This window comes from Anomaloglossus baeobatrachus, chromosome 2 (assembly GCF_048569485.1).
Source record: "Anomaloglossus baeobatrachus isolate aAnoBae1 chromosome 2, aAnoBae1.hap1, whole genome shotgun sequence".
NCBI classification, from domain to species: Eukaryota; Metazoa; Chordata; class Amphibia; order Anura; family Aromobatidae; genus Anomaloglossus; species Anomaloglossus baeobatrachus.
This window is the reverse complement of record NC_134354.1, coordinates 736,578,713-736,600,365: the sequence shown is the minus strand read 5'-3', so window position 1 is coordinate 736,600,365 and position 21,653 is coordinate 736,578,713. Positions and strand designations below refer to the sequence as shown.

Here is a 21,653-nt window from a genome sequence, read left to right as displayed (position 1 = left end):
CAGATATCCGAGGACAGTAGCCCCACAGTATACAGATATCCGAGGACAGTAGCCCCACAGTATACAGATATCCGAGGACAGTAGCCCCACAGTATACAGATATCTGAGGACAGTAGCCCCACAGTATACAGATATCCGAGGACTGTAGACACACAGTATACAGATATCCGAGGACTGTAGACACACAGTATACAGATATCCGAGGACAGTAGCCCCACAGTATACAGATATCCGAGGACAGTAGCCCCACAGTATACAGATATCCGAGGACAGTAGCCCCACAGTATACAGATATCCGAGGACAGTAGCCCCACAGTATACAGATATCCGAGGACAGTAGCTCCACAGTTTTCAGATATCCGAGGACTGTAGCCCCACAGTATACAGATATCCGAGGACTGTAGACACACAGTATACAGATATCCGAGGACAGTAGCCACACAGTATACAGATATCCGAGGACAGTAGCCCCACAGTATACAGGTATACGAGGACAGTAGCCCCACAGTATACAGATATCCGAGGACAGTAGACACACAGTATACAGATATCCGAGGACTGTAGCCACACAGTATACAGGTATCCGAGGACAGTAGACACACAGTATACAGATATCCGAGGACTGTAGCCACACAGTATACAGATATCCGAGGACTGTAGCCACACAGTATACAGATATCCGAGGACTGTAGCCACACAGTATACAGATATCCGAGGACTGTAGACACACGATATACTAATATACAAGAGAAGTATACACACACACGAAATATGAAGGAAGTACACAATATAGTGATATACCAGGGCAGTGTGCGCGCGGACACACACTATACTGATCTATGAGGACAGCACACACAGTTATGAAATGCTGATATAGGAGGACAGCACACTCATGAAATATGGGAGGACAGTACACATGATATGTGCCTATAGATACATTATGGGGATAGGACACATATATAGTAATGTATAACGACAGGACACACGTTGAAATTATATATATATACACACACACTGTAGATATATCTGGGGACAGTGCACACACACATATAGGAGGGCAGCGCTTCTCCCCTCCCGCAGGCGCACTGTCATGTACACACATAGGACCTCATGTGCACCCACCCGGGGAGGACACGGAGGGGTCGCGCAGTACTCACTGATGCACAGCTCCAGCACGTAGGCGTAGTACGACCAGCACACGACCAGCGTGATGAACACCACCGGGATCCAGCCCACCACCCGCTGGCAGCAGCGCAGGACGTGAGCCGGCGCCATGATCCTGCAGCAGCTGCCGGTACAGAGCAGCTACTGTGACAGCCAGTGGGCGGGGCCAGAACACAACCAGCTACTTGGACACGCCCATCCCCGACGTCAGCACTGATTGCACGTGACCTGGAGGGCTGGGTAGGTGCGGTGGTGGTCGCGGCGGAGCTCGGGCGGTGACCGGCTCCGGTGCTCTGCTGAGCCGTCCGTGACCAGTGCTGGGGCTACACACAGTCACTAATAGGGCAGCAGTGCCATAAAATGGACGGTTACTCCAGGGGAAACTTTTATTTTAAAAATGAAGCTTCGTTATGCTGAGGAGGCTCCCAGTGAGTGGCGGGTCTCATTGCTCTGCGCCGGGTCACTGGACGCCGCAGCTCACAAGTGACTGGCGCAGTGAATGCTGGGACCGCCGTGTGTGACCTGCGCCCTAGAACCGGCGGACACATCGCTGCTGCATGGTGCCAGGACAGCGGACCGAGCGCAACTGCGTCCACCTGCTGTACATGAGCTATAGCTGCCTCACACCAAGGCCTGTACGGCCAGGTCCGGACATGTATTACCGCCTATCTGCGCTCCCTTCCCAGCAACACTGCATCAAAGAAGAGACGTCCCCTACCAGTGCGGCGGCTCCCCAGCCTCTGTGACTGGCCCCGAGCAGTGCCCCTTCTGTGCCCCCTGCCCTTAGCTTCCCTGCAACACGAGACATGAAGAAGTGGGGATAAGCAGAAGCGCCTCAATTTCCCTGCATAACACAGGCTGCTCCCCAACTCCATCAATCAAGGAGCCCGGAGAACACTTGGCCCTACAAGAGTATGTTTTCAACATAGCTGTTCCCTGCAATTCTCTGCTGACACCTAGTGGCCAATCATTAAAATTGCTCATCTCACCAAGAAGACTGGCTGGAACGTTTCCGACCTCACATGCACATGTTTTTAAAACTTCCAGAACTCCAGCGGAATAAATCCAGGAAAGAATCTTGTTTTCATAAAAAATTATTTTAGTTTATCTTTATTCAAAATTTCATAAAAGTAGATATCTACAGAATAGGGCAAAGTAGTATGCATGGGTGTAGACGCCCCACTGGACTACGCGTTTTGGCGTGTGTGCACCTTCCTGTTGGACCGTGAGGAAGGCGCACACACGCCGTAACGCGTAGTCCAGTGGGGCGGCTACCCCCATGCATACTACTTTGCCCTATTCTGCAGATCTCTACTTTTTGATCCGCTGGAGTTTTGGAAGTTTTTAGTGGATTTTGTGGTTGTCTCCTGCCCTGTTTCCTTGTGGACTCTAATCCTGGACTATATGAAAAAGATTCCACAGCCATCAGAGAATACTGGGAAGCTGGCGGAAAAATACCTTTTTGTATATATGTTTTTCTAACTTGAGGTTATGTGCATACGCTGCAGATTTACCACGGATTTTGCCACGCATTTGCTGCAGAAAATGTGTCTAACATTGCTGCAGTCATTCCCCAGCAAAACCTATGGGTTTTAAAAAAAAATGCTGTGTGCACATTGTGTTTTTTTATACCTGTGGATTTACCCATGGATTTTCCGCTGCGGAATTAATGAGCATGTCACTTCTTTTTCCAGGTACCTGCGGTTTTTGCCATAGATAATGGTAACAATCCACCGGGACGAACCCGCGGAGAATCCGTGGCAAATCAGCACCAAACCACTGTAAAACCGCATGCGGATTTCGTTGCAGTTTTGGCGCGGATTTTTACTGCGGGTGCGGGATTCCTTCAGAGGGTTTTTCCTTAAGGCCTGTTTCACACGTCAGTGAAAAACAGACGTTCTTCACTGACGTAAAACACGCACATGACCCTCTGTCTGCCGTGATTCACAGCACACGTGGGTTGTCTATGTGCAATCTGGGCTCCAGAACCGGACAGTAACGCACTCAAGCGCATGCAAACGCATCTTACCACAAGTCCATTGAAAATGCATTGAGCACACAACGGATCTGGTAAGATACGTTTTTCGTTTTTTTGCAGTTAGGCAAAAAAAGCTGATGTGAAACCAGCCTTAGGACGAGATTGTGCAGAACCACCTCAGCAAACCCTAATGTCAGGAAGCAAACTTCAGCAAATCACAGTGACTATATGTTTCCCAGACCACTCTCCCCAGCTGAGTCTCCCTGCTCCGCTTTACCAGACGGGGTTGATTCAGAAATAATTCCGTCTTTCACATCCAGGATTCGGTGCACTCCCTCCCCTGACCACAATACCCTGCTATCACAGATCTAGTCAATCTTACACACTGAACTGACCAAAATGTCGACTAAATTAAGGAGCGTCCAAAAGAAATCAGAGAGCTGGCTTCTTGCACCTCCAACCGCGAAGATAAGATGGACTCTACCACTGCAGCCTTCATCACCCATGAAAAAGAGATGGAGATACTGCACAAATAAATCTACTCCCTTCACAATAAATTGGAAGATTTTAAAAAATTGTGCTTGCAGAAATATCCATATCAGAGGTCTCCTGAGAATTACAGACCTTCCATCTACAGCTTTGGCCCTATTTCAAGAACTTCTACTGGGAATCCCCATTGAATGACTAGATATGGGTCACATTCATAGAGCCTTGAGCGAGCACAAATCCGACAGCCCACCCTGGGACATTATCATCAAACTCCATTTCTACAAAACAAAAGAACAACTCTTATTGGCGGCTCAAAAATAACAAAAAATACTTATCAGCCACTCCACCACCAACTGCAATACCTGGTATAGGGAAAGGGATGCATGGATCAGAGTCCAGTTGGTCACCAGAAGAAGCCATCCCAAAAAATCTAAGAACAATCCAGCAATCCCAAAACCATGGACAAAATTCCAAGACTATTTCACATTTTAAAATTCCATGGTTAGGACTCCATTAAAAGGGAAACAGATGACGCGTTTCAGATTAAACAGATCCTTATTCATAATGATATGACTAAGGATCTGTTGGATCCGAAGCGCGTCATCTTTTCCCTTTTAATGGAGTCTTAACTATGGAATTTTTAGATATGAAATTAAGTCTTGGAATTTTTTTATCTTTGAGATTGCTGGATATTTCTTGTATTTTTTTGGATTGGAAATCCTCGCACCTACAATCCTAAGGTGACCCCCTATAAACTTCTTCCAGACCTAGCTCCCACCACCATTGCCAAGAGATGGGCCATGAAGCTGTACCTGAAATTCTCGCTTTAAAAATATCAAGTACTGCAGGGTATTCCTGTTTAAGCTGTTTTTCACCTATCAAGATGTGACTTATAAAGTATTCTCCCCTGATGGTGCCAACAGATGCCTCACCAAGCTTCGGTTCTGGGAGCAACCCTCATTGAAATCAACTTCATCTCCTTCACGACAATCTAAAGACAATCTTGCACCCGTCAACAGGTTTATAATCTGTCAAGTCTACCCAGCCTTCCCTAATTTCTTCCAAAACCCAATTATAAGTACCGCATATTTGATTGCTTTATTCCTTACAAAACTATATGACCCTTCAATGTTACTACACACTGCTGCTTAGCACACCATGCTGTACCACAGGGCTTAGGAACCTATGGCTCGTGAGCCAGATGTGGCTCTTTTGATGGCCGCATCTCTCTTGCAGACAAATCTTCCGGTTTGTAAGACACACTTTTTTCCCCCTAAAACTTTTGGAAAAATGAGGGTGCATCTTACAAACTGCACATGGCTTACAGGGACAGCAGTGGTGGCGCAGGGTCAGCGATATTGCAGGCTCTTGAGGTGTCGCTGCGGCGGACTCTATTGATCTGTGGGCTGCTTTGAATCTCCCGCAGTTGATGAGATCGACTTCAAGAAAATGGCTGCGGCGCGTGCACAAATAGAACTCCGCGACCATTTTCTTGAAGTCAATCGCACCCGCCGCTGCCATTTTCTTGAAGTCAATCTTGTCAACTGCGGGAGATTCAAACTAACATGTCGGCAGATAAATAGGGCCCGCCGCTATGACACCCCACGAGCCCACAGCAGTATTGCCAAACCTCCACACATTGACCCGAGTCGCGACACCCCCTCCTCTGTGTCCGCAGCATCTCCTACCCTGCTTCCTGGGACTTTCTGAGCTACTCCACCGCCGCCGATCCCCCCTGGTGAGTATGTCTCTCACAGAATTACATTTTAAAATATGTGGCGTTCAGGTCTCTCTCAGCCAAAAAGGTTCCCGACCCCTGCTCTACCATCTTCACTACTTGCCATGCCATTTCCATTCCCTTTTGTTTGTTGTACTGCACTTGTGTTCTTCCCCCTTGGTTACCTGTCCTACCTAACTCAACCTTTTGTTGCCTAACTCACCCAAGAGGATACATAGCAATTTATCACTGCCAAGCTAGGGCTCCCAATACCATTTATACACCACAGATGGATCCCACACATGCAATCCAAACATCTCCAACACCATGCTGTTAACCATTCTCTCACACAATGTGTGGGGCCTTAATTCCCTACACATACGCACTAAAGCTTTTTGTTACTACAGATCCCTACAAGCAGATGTGATCTGCTTTGAAGAAAGGAAGGAGATAAACTCTAGCGCCACCTATTGGAAGTAGCAATCCTAAAAGTCATAAGTAGCTTTTTAAACAAGGCTTTTCATAAGACTTAGGCTAAGTTCACATTTCCGCTAAAATCTATCAGTCACAATCCGCTGCTCTTGTAAACAGCGGAATCCGTTTAGCGGATTCCGCTGCTCCCATAGACTTGTATGAGCAGCGGATTGTGACTGATGATGCTGCGTTGCACCCTCCGCCCGACTGATCAGTCGTGGAACGACTGACCGCCGGGCGGGAGGAACGCAGCATGTAACGTTTTTTGAGCAGCGAGATCCGTCGGATTTCGCTGCGCATGCTCTCTGGCTCCCTGCACACGTCACCAGCTTTGGTTGGTTACCCGATATTTACCCTGGTTACGGTGCAAGGAGCCAGCGCTAAGCGGTGTAGGCCCGTAACCAAGGTAAATATCGGGTAACCAAGGTAAACATCGGGTGCTTTGCTGTTACCCGATATTTAGGCTGGTTACGTGTGCAGGGAGGCCGACACTTCCCCGCTCGGCCCCGCCCCCTCCCGCACTCCGCACATGTATGTACACACACACACACACCTGTCCCCAGCCATGCAGACAAGCACTGACACCCTCGTCTGGCCCCGCCCCCTCCCGTACTTTGCATGTGCACACACACACATACATACATACATACATGCACATACACACACTCACCTGTCCCCAGCCATGCAGACCGCAGCACTTCCACTGACATCCTCAGCGCCTGGCCCCGCCCCCCGCTCGGCTCCGCCCCCTCCCGCACTTTGCATGTGCACACACATACATACATACATACATACATACATACATGCACATACACACACTCACTCACTCACAGATACACTCACCTGTCCCCAGCCATGCAGACCGCAGCACTTCCACTGACATCCTCAGCGCCTGGCCCCGCCCCCCGCTCGGCTCTGCCCCAGAACTCCGCCCCCCGCACACAACGGAATCCGACAAAGAATTCTGTTCTTTGTCATCCGTTGTACAGCGTTGAACAGCGCATCAGTCACATGCGTCAAGCGACGCATGTGACTGATACAAATCAACGGAAATGTGAACTTAGCCTTAAGGGGGCTTTACACGCTGCGACATCGCTAATGCGGAGTCGTTGGGGTCACGGAATTTGTGGCGCACATCCGGCCGCATTAGCGATGTTGCTGCGTGTGACACCGATGAGCGATTTTGCATCGTTGCAAAAACGTGCAAAATCGCTCATCGTGACATGGGGGTCCATTCTCGATTATCGTTACTGCAGCAGTAACGATTTAGTTCGTCGCTCCTGCGGCAGCACACATCGCTATGTGTGACGCCGCAGGAACGAGGAAGCTCTCCTTACCTGCCTCCCGGCCGCTATGCGGAAGGAGGTGGGCGGGATGTTCGTCCCGCTCATCTCCGCCCCTTCGCTTCTATTGGGCGGAGGTTCAGTGACGCTACTGTGACGGGCAGGTAAGTATGTGTGACGGGTCTGGGCGATGTTGTGCGGCACGGGCAGCGATTTGCCCGTGTTGCACAACAGATGGGGGCGGGTACGCACGCTAGCAATATCGGGACCGATATCGCAGGGTGTAAAGCCCGCTTTAGGATTTATTGCCAGATCAGAATCCCAATTTGCAGACTCTGTGTTTCGGGGTGATTGTCCCTCGTCAGTGCAAAGTGTGGGTATCTGATCTGGCTTATGAGAAGCTATGTGGGGACCAAGGGGAAGACTATTCTCCTTATGGAGACCTAACAAACCGGGATTCTGATCTGGCAATAAATCCTAAGTCTTATGAAAAGGCTTGTTTAAAAAGCCACTTATGACTTCTAGGATTGCTACTTCCAATAGGTGGCGCTAGAGTTTGTCTCCTTCCTCTCTGGAGGGACAATTTTAATAATTCCCAGAGGGGCATTGCAGCTATAAGTTCCCTTACTGACAGCCATACAGGTTTGTCAGGTCTCCATAAGGAGAATAGTTTTCCCCGTGGTCCCCACATAGCATCTCATAAGCCAGATCAGGTACCCACACTTTGCACTGACGAGGGGCAATCACCCCGAAACACCATGTCTGCAAATTGGGATTCTGATCTGGCAATAAATCCTAAGTCTTATGAAAAGGCTTGTTTAAAAGCCACTTATAACTTTTAGGATTGCTACTTCCAATAGGTGGCGCTAGAGTTTGTCTCCTTCCTCTCTGGAGGGACAATTTGAATAATTCCCAGAGGGGAATTGCAGCTATAAGTCCCCTTACTGACAGCCAGATTTGGTTTGTCAGGTCTCCATAAAGGAGAATAGTCTTCTCATGGTCCTGCTTTGAAGAGACATTTCTCAAACACATCACGCCCAAAGTTCATGTCTCCTTCATACCCACTCTTTAATACCACCAATGATCCAAAGAAACCAAAGAAATTGCGGGCTTGTTTAAAAAAATCAGTCCCCTTAGTCTTTAAATCATTAGTAGCAGACAAAGAAGGATGCTACTTAATGGTTATGGGCGCTATTTCAGATGAATTAGTCACCTATTATGCTCCCAACAACCATCAATCCACCCTTTTCTCTCACTTACTTGATCTAGTCTCTGAACTTGCTCAAGGCTGTACTTGCTCTGCGGTCATTGTAACTGCATCCTTAACGCTAGGCTTGATAAACCTACAAGCCCCAATCCCCCTGCTTCTCCACCAACTCCTCTTTCTACGAATTCAGCCTCCCTTAACAAACAACTTTCTCTCTACCGGAGGGTAGACTTATGGATAGAGAAGCAACCTTTGGTCAAAGATTATACTTATTTTTCACTTCGTCTACACCAGAATAGATGATATATTTGCTCATCTAGTGTTCGTACATAACATACATATTTCTATTCTCTTCACTATTCAGATCACTCCCCAATCCAGTTGACCTGCTCTTCTCGTCACCCATGTACATGCTCATTCAACTGGGCTCTGAATGATTCCCTGCTCACCTATCCTGAAATGTCTCAAAGATTGAGTGACCATTTAGATGATTACTTCTCCTTGAACCTTCAGACAAATTCCTCCCAATTTCCTTCTGGGAAACTCATAAAGCGGTATTAAGAGGCTTCTGCATCCCAGAATTGGCTTGTTAGAAAAAAAGAGGAAGACTAGAACAGCGGATCTTGAGAGCAGGGTGTATGGCATAAAGTCTGAGATGAAGAACTCGCCTCCCCCTCTACATATCAAAACCTTACACAAGTGCGCTCTGAACTTGCCCTTTTTCTCTCTCATATCATGCCCCTCCATTGGTCCCAACACCACTTCTACACATTTAACAATAAAAATAATTCTAACCTTGCCCGATGCCTCAAATGCCTTTGGAGCACCCCACGGGGCCTGGGGGGATACTCATCGCCGGGCTGGTGAAGGGTCGGGGGGGATGTCTTGGGTGACCTGCCCGGTTTCGTCACCCTGAGGTGTCCACGGAAGGGAGGTGGATGGAGAGGATGAGGGTAGTAGTGGATGAGGGTGAGGGAGATGATTGTCTCATGACGCCACCTGCGTATGCGGCCAGGGATTAGCTGCCGCTGTCATCCGGGGAGGATGGCTGTAGCAGCAAAGATGGTTCTGCTCCCCACAGGTGGAGCAGGCCCTGGGGAGGATGATGAGGGTGAATAGTGGCCGTTGGATCCGAAGCGTTGGGCAATGACGTCGGCAATCAAAAAGCTGAGTCAGCTGCTGCGGTTCCAGGTGTTTTACTCACTGTCTTTAGATTGCCCGGGAGGTACCGGTCATCGCCGTGCTGGGCCCCAGTCAATCCCGGTTAAGTTAGAGGTAGCCACCGGTATTTGAAAGAGTTCTTTCCAAGAGATGCCCCTCCAGGAGTGAGGAACCTGGGCTGAGCTTCCCGCTCCAAGTCGCAGGCCCCGTGAAAGAATAAGAGAAGAAAATGGTGTTTTGTGTTGCCAGAACTGTAGTCCCGGCTTGACTGCCAGAATGTGTGGTTGCTCCTACTTCTACCCCAAGTAGTGCCCGCCCCCCGGGGGGTTGTCCTAGTGACTGGGAAAGCCATGCCTCGTGATAGCCACCCCCCAGCCTACTCTAGTCCAGTCCCCAGTGAGAAGGCTTCTGAACTGTATGTGAAGTGAAATGTGGAAACACCTCTGAGTACCCCCTCTTTACCTGAGATGAATACTGCACCTTAAATGAGATACAGTACCCTGTGGCGACTGAAGCCTCAGGGGCGCCACACCTTCCTATACCTTGTACCCCTGTATGACTATGCACCGCCACAGGCCTTACGTGTAACCCACAACAGATCACTTGCTCCAGCAACAACTTGAACAGCTATATAACGATCCATCCTGATATAATCCACTAAAATTAAGAGCTTTCCTTAATTCTGTCAAGAGCTTAATTCCAATAATTATAATATGTTGGATCTCCTTAACCAGACCATCACCCATTCTGAAACAGAAACGGCTATCCATCAACTAAACTCAATAAAAATACCAGGCTCAGATAGCTTCACAGCTCTTGGACCACTCAGTGTGGGCAAATTACAGACCAATAATCCTGATTAATATAGCTCTTAAACGTTTAGCCAAAATCTTGGCTCAGCGTCTGGATTCTGGGCTGGGATCCATCAGGCTTTGTAACTCATAGACAAGTATAAGACAGCATATGTAGGGTCTCTCATCTCCTGCAGTTATGCAGAAATGGAATTTTCCCGATCAATTCCTCTCATGCAGCAATGCATTATATAGCTATCCCTCAGATCACATCCGCTATAACTGCTTTTCTTCCCAATCAAAAGCGGTACTCATCAAGGGTGCTCCCTATCGCCACTACGTTTCCTTGTTGCAACTGAGCCACTGGCAATCCATCTCCGTCTCAACCCAGAACTCCAAAGTATTGATATTGCGTCAGTGCCACAAACTTTTTATGTTTGCAGACGAACCTTTGCTCCTTCTTACCACCCCACAGACCTCACTGCCTACCCTGCTCAAATCTCTTAACTTCGACCAGGTTTCTGGCCTTCAGATTAACCAAACAAAATCGTGCACCTTCAATATTTCCTTTCCTGCTACCTTGGTCTCACAACTTAAGCAAAACTTTCCCTCTTTTCAGCTAATTACCCCCAAATGCTTCATAAATTTCGTTTGATAGTCTAATCTTGGGAGCAGCTTCACCTTACTTGGTTGGGCCTTAGAAGAATAGAAGAAAAAAATTCCAGGCAGCACTGACTATACAGTGGTGCTCAGGTATAGGGAAGGCATTCCAAATCCATATAGAAAAAAAAAATACTGGCACTCCAATTTCTTCAGAAATTTTAAGGATTTATTCCTTCAATTCATACAGGCAAGATGCATCGTATTGTTACGTGTTACGGCTTCAGCAGCCTTTTCTCAAACCCAGCATTTGTTGGGCATTATACATGCATTAAAAATGAATTTGTTACCTAAATTACTTTATCGATTTTGAGTATTACCGATTCCCATCCCATCTCATTATCTCAATACAATTCAACGCCTAGTTACCACCTTTGTTTGGAAAGGTGACCTCCCTAGAGTTCGTAGAGCAACCTTCTACTCCATCGCCTGAAAGGGGGTCTGGGAGTACCCAACTTATCCAAATAATACCATGCACCTGAACTAGCCCCACTAACTTTATATCATGCCTATTCCAAACCTCTTTTATGGCTTTCCATGGAAGCTGCCGAGTGCCGCCTGTTGACTCTTGACGCCATGTTATGGCTCCTCCCTGGCCACCGTAAACAAATCACAAAGTCCATTACATCACATTAACTCAAAATTTTGGACTCGCTGAAATAATCCTCAAATCTAATTTCCCAATTCCTGCCCCTCCACCTTCTTATGGGGCAACTCTCAATTTCCCATAGGTAACGAGTCCCTCTTCTCCTTTCACTCATGGATTACTAGTTTCCACCACTTATTTAATGTTGACGTCATTATCCCATTCCCAGCCCTTCAAGAAGAATATAGGCTTCTCTCTAGAGAAATATTTTGTTACCTACAACTTAAACATTTTATTTCCACATTACTAAAGAATTCCACTCCACCCTATATGTTCACACCCTTTGAGCAAATATGCCGTCAAAACCCACATGCTTCTGGAATCTTTTCTTCCCTTTATTGTCAGATAAATTACACTGCACATAGAAGTCATTTGACTTATATCTCCCGATGGGAATCTGATATTGGATCCACTGTAACGGACTCAGATTGGCCTCAAATTTGTTCCTCTTTTACTGGAGGAATATTAAATACCTAAATGTTTGAAATTAACTATAAGGTGTTGACTAGATGGTATCTGCAGGGTTGTTGGGATTCAGCTGGTCCTCTCTGGTTCGGGGGAATCAATTGTTAATATTGCAGCCAGATCCCCAAACTGGCCAGAAGCAGCCCCCAATCCAGTTCTTGGGGCGCGCTGGTTTCCACTAAATGTGCATCCGAAAATGCACATTCAGTTGAAATATATCGTGGTCTAGGAAACCCTTTTTGCACCGCAATAGTTGACAAGGCCGTCTGCCTATCAGAGGCCAGCAGCTGACGACAACGTGCACGTTGCTGGCATCAGCCGCTGGCCTATCAATGTGACGCCCTGGTCTATCAGGTCGTCACAGAACATTGTGCAATCTGCCCTTCTGCATGATGTCCATCTCCTCCTTGGTTACGGGTCCCTGGCCTTTGGTGTTGCTACGAACAAGCCAATCAAAAATCCTAGAAACGGGGCGTGTCCTGGCTATGGAGGAGTGAGGACGTGTTTGTCTCAGCTCCTGCCACCGGACTACATTACTGACAATTAAACCAGCCCAAGAGCCTGGAAGAAAAGGATATGCAGCGCAGGAGAAGGGAGAGCTCCCAGGGGCCCAGCAGAGGAGCATCACGGACAGAGGAGAAGGGAATTAGAGGCTTCCTTACCGGGCCGAAGCAGAGGACAGCACTGCAGACATCTCCCAAGATGGAGAGGCAGGGGAAGCCCCAGCAGCAGCAGAGACAGAGGGAGAAAAGCACCCGGGCAGCGGAGGAGAGGCAGCTGATAACCCCAGACAGCCAGCGTGCAAGGTCTCAGGTACAGGGGATCCCTGGAGCAGGGAGCATGGGTACAACACCCACCATTGCTGATTGCAGACCTGCAGTGGGGAGGCCTCAGGAGGGGGGAGAGGTGTCCTTACCCCTGTCACAGATGGAGGACAATAATAAGTCTCAAGCAGAGGCTATTAATGCTGCAAATGGGGAACAGGGCCCTGCTAGTGGAAATCTCCTATCTTCAGTGAGACACAGCCTGAGTCAAAGTGTGTATAAGGCTGCTTTCACACATCCGGTTTTTCTTCTGCGGCACAATCCGGCACTTTGCAGGAAAATCGCAACCGTTTTTTTTTGCTGCCGGTTGCGATTTTCCTGCATAGACTTTAATTAGTGCCGCATTGTGCCGCATGGCCTTGCGTTCCGTCCGTTTTTTGCCGTATGCGGCAGATTTAGCCGATGCGGCGGCCGGATGGAACGTTGCCTGGCACGTTTTTTCGTGCGGCAAAAAAAAAACGCATCGCGCCGCATTCGGCCGATGCGGCGCATCTCTCAATGCATGCCTATGGCGGCCGGATGCGGCGCGATGCGGCAAAAACCGCATCCGGCCGCCGCATGCGGTTTTTGCCACTGCGCATGCTCAGTAGCATGCCGCAAGCGGCAAAAAACGGACGGGCCGCAAGGGAAAAACTTATGCAAAGGATGCGGTGTTTTCACCGCATCCGTTGCATAGCTTGCACAGCCGGATTGAGCCGCAGAGCTCAAGCCGGATGTGTGAAAGTAGCCTAATATGGAAATGCAAGCAGAGTTAGAGCCTGCCACAAGTACAATAAGATCACATGAACCAGGAGTGCTAACAGAACTCAATGAAATCCGGGCACACATCTCTTCTATGCCCACCAGAGAAGATATGGAGACATATATAGCAAGGCTGGAACAGGCATACCGCACAGAGCTGTCGGCCCTGAGGGGGGAGGTGGAAAGAGTGGACACTCAGAACCAAATACAGGCAGCTAAAATACAGAATATAGAAGACACCACTCAGGCACAAGGGGCCATTTTGGATCAACACTCCCGCCAAATACAATATATGGTGGAAGCAATGGACGATGCTGAAAACAGGGGCCGGAGAAACAATTTAAGGGTCCGGGGTTTACCAGAGTCTGTTGAACCCAAGGATCTCCAGAGAGCCCTCCAAGTGATGTTTAATGAGATGCTGGGTGAACCATCAAGCCAACCCCTGGAGCTAGACAGAGTGCATAGAGCGCTTGCCCCTAGACCTACACAGAATGACAGACCTCGAGATGTGATTTGCAGGGTCCACCGTTCTGTCCTTAAAGAGGCCATCCTGTTTAAGTTGCGCAGTGGAGTTTCACCAGCATACGAGGGGAGCCAAGTCCAGATTCTGCAGGACTTATCCCGTTTTACTTTACAAAGAAGGAGAGCACTGAAACCTCTCCTGGACATGCTCCGTTCGTATGAGTTTAAATACAGCTGGGGATTTCCCTTCCGCCTGCAGGTCCGACACGCGGGAAGAATGCATGTTCTTAGGAACCCGACTGATATGCCATCGTTTGCTGCAGCCCTGGACATTCCGTTGGTGCCTATAGAGGAATGGCCGGTGTTTCCAATGGGGGGATGGGGTGCTGCCCCAGATGGTGATCGGATGCGTGACCCTCGAAGAGAAAGAAGAGGAAGACCAGTTTGATGTTTAAGGAGTTATTGGTTTATAAACAAAAATTCATTGGGTTGTTTCTCAATAGAATGTACCTCCCAGTTTTGCCATAATTTTTTTTGCCAGGGGGATTAAGTCTTTCTGATTATGAGGGAGGGGGGTTCCCTCCCGCCTTCCTGGAAGGGGGGGGGGGGGCACCCCTTGACGGTGTATAACACAATATTCTCTCTAGACCTTGTGTCCCCACATTATATAGGGCTCTGGCTGACAAACTAAGTTGAATAATTGCTTATTGTTAGTCCGGGGCAGGGGGCTCCTTTGTAGAAAGTTCCCTCCCTGATTGGGATAACACGCCATAAAGGAGTGGCGTAGTCTCACCATCCCTAGGTTAGACAGTTTGGTATTCTCTTATACCTATACAGTTACTTTTAGTCTTTTTAGACCCGACGTTAGGGCCTTGTTGTGACCTTGCAGGTGGGAGGCACTCTGACCTCCTTGCCTTTGGTTTCTACTGCTTTGTTGGTAGTTTCTTCTGTATTCTCGACCTTCTTACCTCTTCTCTTTTATTTCCTCTTCTCTTTCCCTGCTCTTCCTATCCTACTTGCCTGCACATCTCTCTCTCTCACTAATCCCCGAACCTATCCCTAGAGTCCCCACCGTTCCTCGGCATTGGAATGACACAGATTAATTGGGGTTCACTAAATGTGAGGGGACTTAACGTCCCGCAAAAACGCTCCCAGATATTTTTTGACATGCACAAAAAAAAAAAGAGTCCATATACTATTGATCCAAGAAACACATTTTAAAACGGGCCACCTCCCCATCTTTAGAGACAGATATTACACTAACTGGGTCCACAGTTCCAACCCAGAGTCAAAATCCAAGGGAGTGTCCATAGGCATCCATAAGTCCCTAGTGCACACAGTTCTAGATACACGGGTGGACACGGAGGGAAGATTTATATTCCTGAAAATTAATGTTAACTCATCCATTTTTACCATTGTCAATTGGTATCTACCGAATAGAGATCCGGCGACGACCTGCTCCTCTCTCCTGTCATCACTGTATGAATTCGCAGAAGGGACCGTGATCGTGGGCGGTGATTTAAACTTCACTTTGGACCCTAAGGTAGACACAACGTCGGGACATAGTTTCCTTATTGAGAAAAAGTTAACGAAGGTTAAACGTTGTATACAGGAACTCAGATTAGTGGATGTATGGAGAACACTACACCCAGTAGACCGTGACTACACATATTTTTCCCGGCTCACTCTTCGTACAGCCGCATAGACCTATTCCTTGTAAGTCAGAAGGCCCTGACATGGCAGATACAGGCCTCTATAAGCAGTATCTCTTGGTCAGATCATGCCCCCATATTTTTGAGCCTCACTATCCCGGATGGGCCTGGGAGGCTGTGGTCTTGGCGGTTGAATGATAGTCTGCTGAGAGACAAGGGATGCTTGAAAGACCTGCAGAACACAATAGATGAATTCTTGGAGATACACTCAGGAGACACTACTACCCTACCTGTTCAATGGGAGACACTCAAGTGTGTGTTGAGAGGGATTCTGATCAAACATGGGGCTAGGATTAAGAGGGAGAGAGCCCAAACCATTCTGTCTCTACTTCAGAATATTTCAGACCTAGAGAAGATCCATAAGCAGACATTATCCCCGGTGACACTGACAGAGCTAGTTAAAAACAGAGAGGAACTTAAATCCATTCTGGACCGACAATACGAGCGCCACAGGAATAGACTAAAAAGATTTATGTATGAATATGCGGACAAATGTGGCAGACCACTAGCTAGGTTATTACATCCAAGGGGGGACCCCAGTCACATCCCTACGATCAAAAAATCGGACGGCCTTTTGACTCAGAACCCAATCCACATAGCGGAGCAGTTTCAAAAATATTATAGTGACCTTTACGACATAAGGGGCAAATTTGGGGATATGCCACAAGAAGCTTTGGAGACTAAAATAAATGACTACATACTTAAAACAGCCCTGCCAACTATAACCAATACTGAGGTTGAAAACCTAGAAGCAGACTTTACAGAGACAGAAGTGGCATCTATTATCAGGGATTCTCCCTCAGGCAAAAGCCCAGGTCCGGACGGGTTTACCCCTAAGTTCTATAAAATTTTTCAGACTCAGTTATCCCCGTTCATGACCAAAGTATTTAACTACATATCTGAAAACTCCCAGTGGGTAGCACAGTCTCTTGAACACATATGTGTTATCCCCAAACCGGGAAAGGACCACTTGCTGGTTACGAATTACAGACCCATCTCACTGATTAATTTAGATTTGAAATTTTTCTCTAAAGCACTTGCCAACAGACTTGCCCCGTCCCTGCCTGGGATAATACATACGGACCAGGTGGGATTCGTAAAAGGCCGGGAGGCACGGGACAACACCAACAAATTGTTCCTCCTGATGGCTCGGTCAAAGGCTCAGTCTCTCCCCATGTGTTTACTTTCAGTGGACGCGGAGAAGGCCTTCGACCGGGTCAGTTGGAGCTTTATGATGGCAGACTTGAGACAGGTGGGTTTGGGTAAGAAATTTTTGGGTAGAATTGCGTCCCTGTATACGAGACCCTCAGCAAAAGTCAGGACAAATGGGTTTCTATCATCATCCTTTCTGGTCCACAATGGAACGAGACAGGGATGTCCACTCTCGCCCATCTTATACGTCATAGTCATGGAGCACCTTGCGGTCGCCCTGAGAAACAACACAAGCATCCACGGGATAGAGGCGGGGGGAGAACTGTAAGCTGGCTCTATTCGCGGATGACCTTCTCATGTTCATTTCCCAACGACACATATCCTTCCCGTCCTTGCTCAAGGAGTTCGAAGAGTTTGGCAACTTAAGCAACTTCAAAGTAAATTTTTCCAAATCAGAGGCCATGAACGTGACTTTATCGGCAGAAGATCTTGCGAGAGTATCACAAAACTTCCCTTTTAAGTGGCAACCGTCAGTTTTAAAATATCTGGAAGTTATGGTACCTAGGGATCCAGCAAAAATTGTACATCACAATTTTTTCCCCTTATTAGAAAGGACAATCAGGGACTTAAAGAAATATGACAAAAAGAGATTGACGTGGTTTGGGCGTATAAACGCGATAAAAATGGATGTGTTACCGAGGTTCCTGTTCCTGTTTCAGACAATACCCATACAGCTACCGCTAAGTTACTTCTCCAAGATCCGGACAGCCTTGTCTGGGTTTGTCTGGGGGAACAGGAGACCCCAAACAGGAATTAAAACTCTGACCAGACACAAAAGTGACGGGGGGAGCGGGGCTCCAAAATTTTCAGTTATATTACAAGGCAGCTATCCTAACGAGATTACTGGACTGGCATTTTCATGGTAATTCGAAACAATGGGTGGTGATTGAACAGGATATGCTGGGAACTCCCTTACATGTACTTCCATGGTTAAAGAAAGAAAGTAGGATCCAGATAGCGAAAGGAATGGAGTTCACGCGGACAGCGATGGGGATGTGGGATGGAGAGATAAAAAAAGGGATCTCTCTCTCAGGAGCAGGGCCCACTTACCCCCGTATTCGGTAATAAGAAGTTCCCCCCAGGACTCCACTCCCATAGATTCGGGGGATTTACTCGGGCGGATGATACTCGTTTTTGTCACGTGCTCCAGGGACACACCCTACCAACTTATACTTTCATGCAGGCCACAGGGAAAGAGATTGCCTGGATGGAATATATGCAGTTGAAATCTTTCCTCTCGTACCAGGACAGGGAGAGAAGGATGAGGACACCCCCTACTCCTTTTGAGAAAGTATTTTTACAGGGGTCATCACCTGGACATGGCATCTCACTCATTTATAAAATGCTGAACCAGAGAAATAGGGTGGATAAACCTCACTTTGTCTGTAGGTGGGGAGAGGAACTGGGAGAGGATATTCCAGAGGACGATTGGAGCAGAGCGTACCTGTGGACCCACAAGCTTTCCTTGGCGTGCGCCGCTCAAGAGAAAAGCTATAAAATTCTCTCAAGGTGGTACCATTACCCGAATAAATTACATGCTATATTTCCCTCTGTGTCTGATGTGTGCTGGAGGTGTGGCACAGACACAGGTACAATGCTACACATATGGTGGAGCTGTACTAAGCTGCAACCCTTTTGGGACTCAGTGTTCTACCTGTACAAAAAGATGAGCGGAGGTGAAATAGAAAAGTCCCCCCAGGTTGCCCTTCTTTCTATGCTCCCAGGAGCTATTAAAACACAAAAAAGGGACATGTTGCGATTTTGCCTGGCGGCTGCCCGTATGATTATTCCACGATTTTGGAAACAGACTAGATGCCCTACGGTGCTGGATTGGTTGGAGGAGAGGACAAACCTCCAGAGAATGGAGGAGCTGACAGCAGAACTAAATGGGAACACAGAAACATTTACTACAGTTTGGGGACCATGGATTATGTTCATGGAGTCCCCAGAGTTTGTGGAGAGTTTGGCGAGCTTTTTGAACTGAGAAACGGTGGGGAGTCTCATTCCCCCCCCCCCACCTTTTTCTTTTCTTTTCTTGCTTTCCCCCCTCGCTCCCCTTCTCTCTAATTTCCTCTTCTTTATGCTTGTATCTTTCCTCTTCTTTCTTTCTTTTCTGAACATTAATCTGCATTTTTCTAGTTTCATTTTTTATATGAAAAGATTTATCAATAATTCATAAGACAATAGACATACAATGAGAATGAGTATATTAGGATACGGGAAGTCAAAAGAAGTGGGAATTCTGACCTATAATTTATAAGTGGTTGTACGGTAATAGCACAAAGATAATTTGAAGAATTCCAAGAAATTTAGTAATGTAACAATTTCTGGATGTTATCCCGGCATTGAGAAAATGAAGTTTATGTATTGTAATTGCACAAATGATATGTTTGTATGTTGACAACAGTTTCATCAATAAAACAGATTTGAAATAAAAATCCTAGAAACACTCTGCACAACACCCACCAGACACACCAATGGGTAGCCTGAAGGGAATAGGGCCGCCCACTTGGGGGGTTGGTAAGGGAGGGTCATGAGTGTCAGGAGCAGTTCAGTTGTGTGGTGACTCTCGTGAGGAGAGATCACAAGTCAGTTGGAGGAGGTTAGGAGCTGGGCTCCTCAGTTACTAGGTGGCAGACGTTGGTCTGGGCCTGGTAGGAGCTGGAACCCCGGTCGCAGGGGATCGTGTCAAGGGGCACGGAACTGCCAAGGAGGGCAGCCGGCGGCCTTAAGCCATCTCCAGGCAGGGGCCAGGGCACGGCGGGGTACGTGGACCCTAGGCCGGGAAGTAGCTTCAAGCGTCCTGGTAATTTACCCGACGAGGGCGAAGACTTCAAGATTCGTCCTCCACCCGCCCCAAAATTGGGGTACTAGCGCAACGAGGAGGATAGGACTTTCCCAATACATGGTCCAGAAAATCCCAAGCGTGAACCCTGAGAGCAAGCTCACTCCGTTAGCCATACGGGTGAGCGGGACCCGACTAGTTCTATACTAGAGGCGCCAACCAGTAAAGAAAGTGCCAAGGGAAAGGTCACAGGCTAACAAGCAACACCATCAGGCACGGGTTCCAAGTGTGCTCCCTCCCTGCTGCAGCGGTGCTCAGAATTTCGGTTTACAAGTTGTCGGTGTCAGCGTTATTAGACTGAGTATGCAGTGACCCTTTTTCTCCCCAATGGCGTTCCCTTCTCACCATCACCGAGCCCCGGGGCATTCCCCCCTACTCACGGAGGGGTTAAATACCTGGCTGCCATCCTATCGCCACCAGGCGCTCCCAACAGCAGCGGTGGTATTCCACCTTACCACACACCGTGGGTGGCGTCACGAACTCTAAACACAAAATCCCCTGTAAATACCCCCTTTTATTTTGAGTGTCCGTACGACCCCTCCCGGGTCCGGAGACCCCCTCGAGCCACCGCGGGTCCGGATCCATGCAACAGCCTGGCTGCTGACGCTGGGGCGGTACATCAAAAGCTGGCAGGTGAAGTCAGCTTGCATGACCCCGGTGTATGATATCACTGTCATGTACTGGCCCATCCGAGCCATTACTGACGCAAGAAGAGGATGCTGCTTGACCGCGGACAGGTAGGAATCTTTTTTTAATTTCAGAATTTTATTCATATGGGGACCCAAATGGCGGATTATATGGGGATCACGATGAGGGCTTATATGGGGACCAGGATAGATGACATATGGGGACCAAGATTGATGACATACAGTCATATGAAAAAGTTTGGGCACCCCTATTAATGTTAACCTTTTTTCTTTATAACAATTTGGGTTTTTGCAACAGCTATTTCAGTTTCATATATCTAATAACTGATGGACTCAGTAATATTTCTGGATTGAAATGAGGTTTATTGTACTAACAGAAAATGTGCAATCCGCATTTAAACAAAATTTGACCGGTGCAAAAGTATGGGCACCCTTATCAATTTCTTGATTTGAACACTCCTAACTACTTTTTACTGACTTACTAAAGCACTAAATTGGTTTTGTAACCTCATTGAGCTTTGAACTTCATAGGCAGGTGTATCCAATCATGAGAAAAGGTATTTAAGGTGGCCATTTGCAAGTTGTTCTCCTATTTGAATCTCCTATGAAGAGTGGCATCATGGGCTTCTCAAAACAACTCTCAAATGATCTGAAAACAAAGATTATTCAACATAGTTGTTCAGGGGAAGGATACAAAAAGTTGTCTCAGAGATTTAAACTGTCAGTTTCCACTGTGAGGAACATAGTAAGGAAATGGAAGAACACAGGTACAGTTCTTGTTAAGCCCAGAAGTGGCAGGCCAAGAAAAATATCATAAAGGCAGAGAAGAAGAATGGTGAGAACAGTCAAGGACAATCCACAGACTACCTCCAAAGACCTGCAGCATCATCTTGCTGCAGATGATGTCAATGTGCATCAGTCAACAATACAGCGCACGTTGCACAAGGAGAAGCTATATGGGAGAGTGATGTGAAAGAAGCCGTTTCTGCAAGCACGCCACAAACAGAGTCGCCTGAGGTATGCAAAAGAACATTTGGACAAGCCAGTTACATTTTGGAAGAAGGTCCTGTGGACTGATGAAACAAAGATTGAGTTGTTTGGTCATACAAAAAGGCGTTATGCATGGAGGCAAAAAAAACCACGGCATTCCAAGAAAAGCACTTGCTGCCCACAGT

At 47.5% G+C, this 21,653-nt stretch overlaps 1 protein-coding gene across 3 annotated transcripts in view; it reads right to left on the bottom strand.

Annotated features, from left to right (window-relative positions):
- The window catches only part of ZDHHC20 (zDHHC palmitoyltransferase 20), a 96,298-nt gene extending 94,977 nt beyond the window's left edge, over nt 1–1,321 (bottom strand). For all 3 annotated transcript variants that reach the window (XM_075337394.1, XM_075337395.1, XM_075337396.1), the window contains exon 1: nt 1,158–1,321. In XM_075337394.1, the coding sequence (XP_075193509.1) occupies nt 1,158–1,275 (118 nt within the window). In that variant the 5' untranslated portion in view covers nt 1,276–1,321. The remainder of the gene's footprint in view (nt 1–1,157) is intronic.
- Between the last annotated feature and the right edge of the window lie 20,332 nt (nt 1,322–21,653).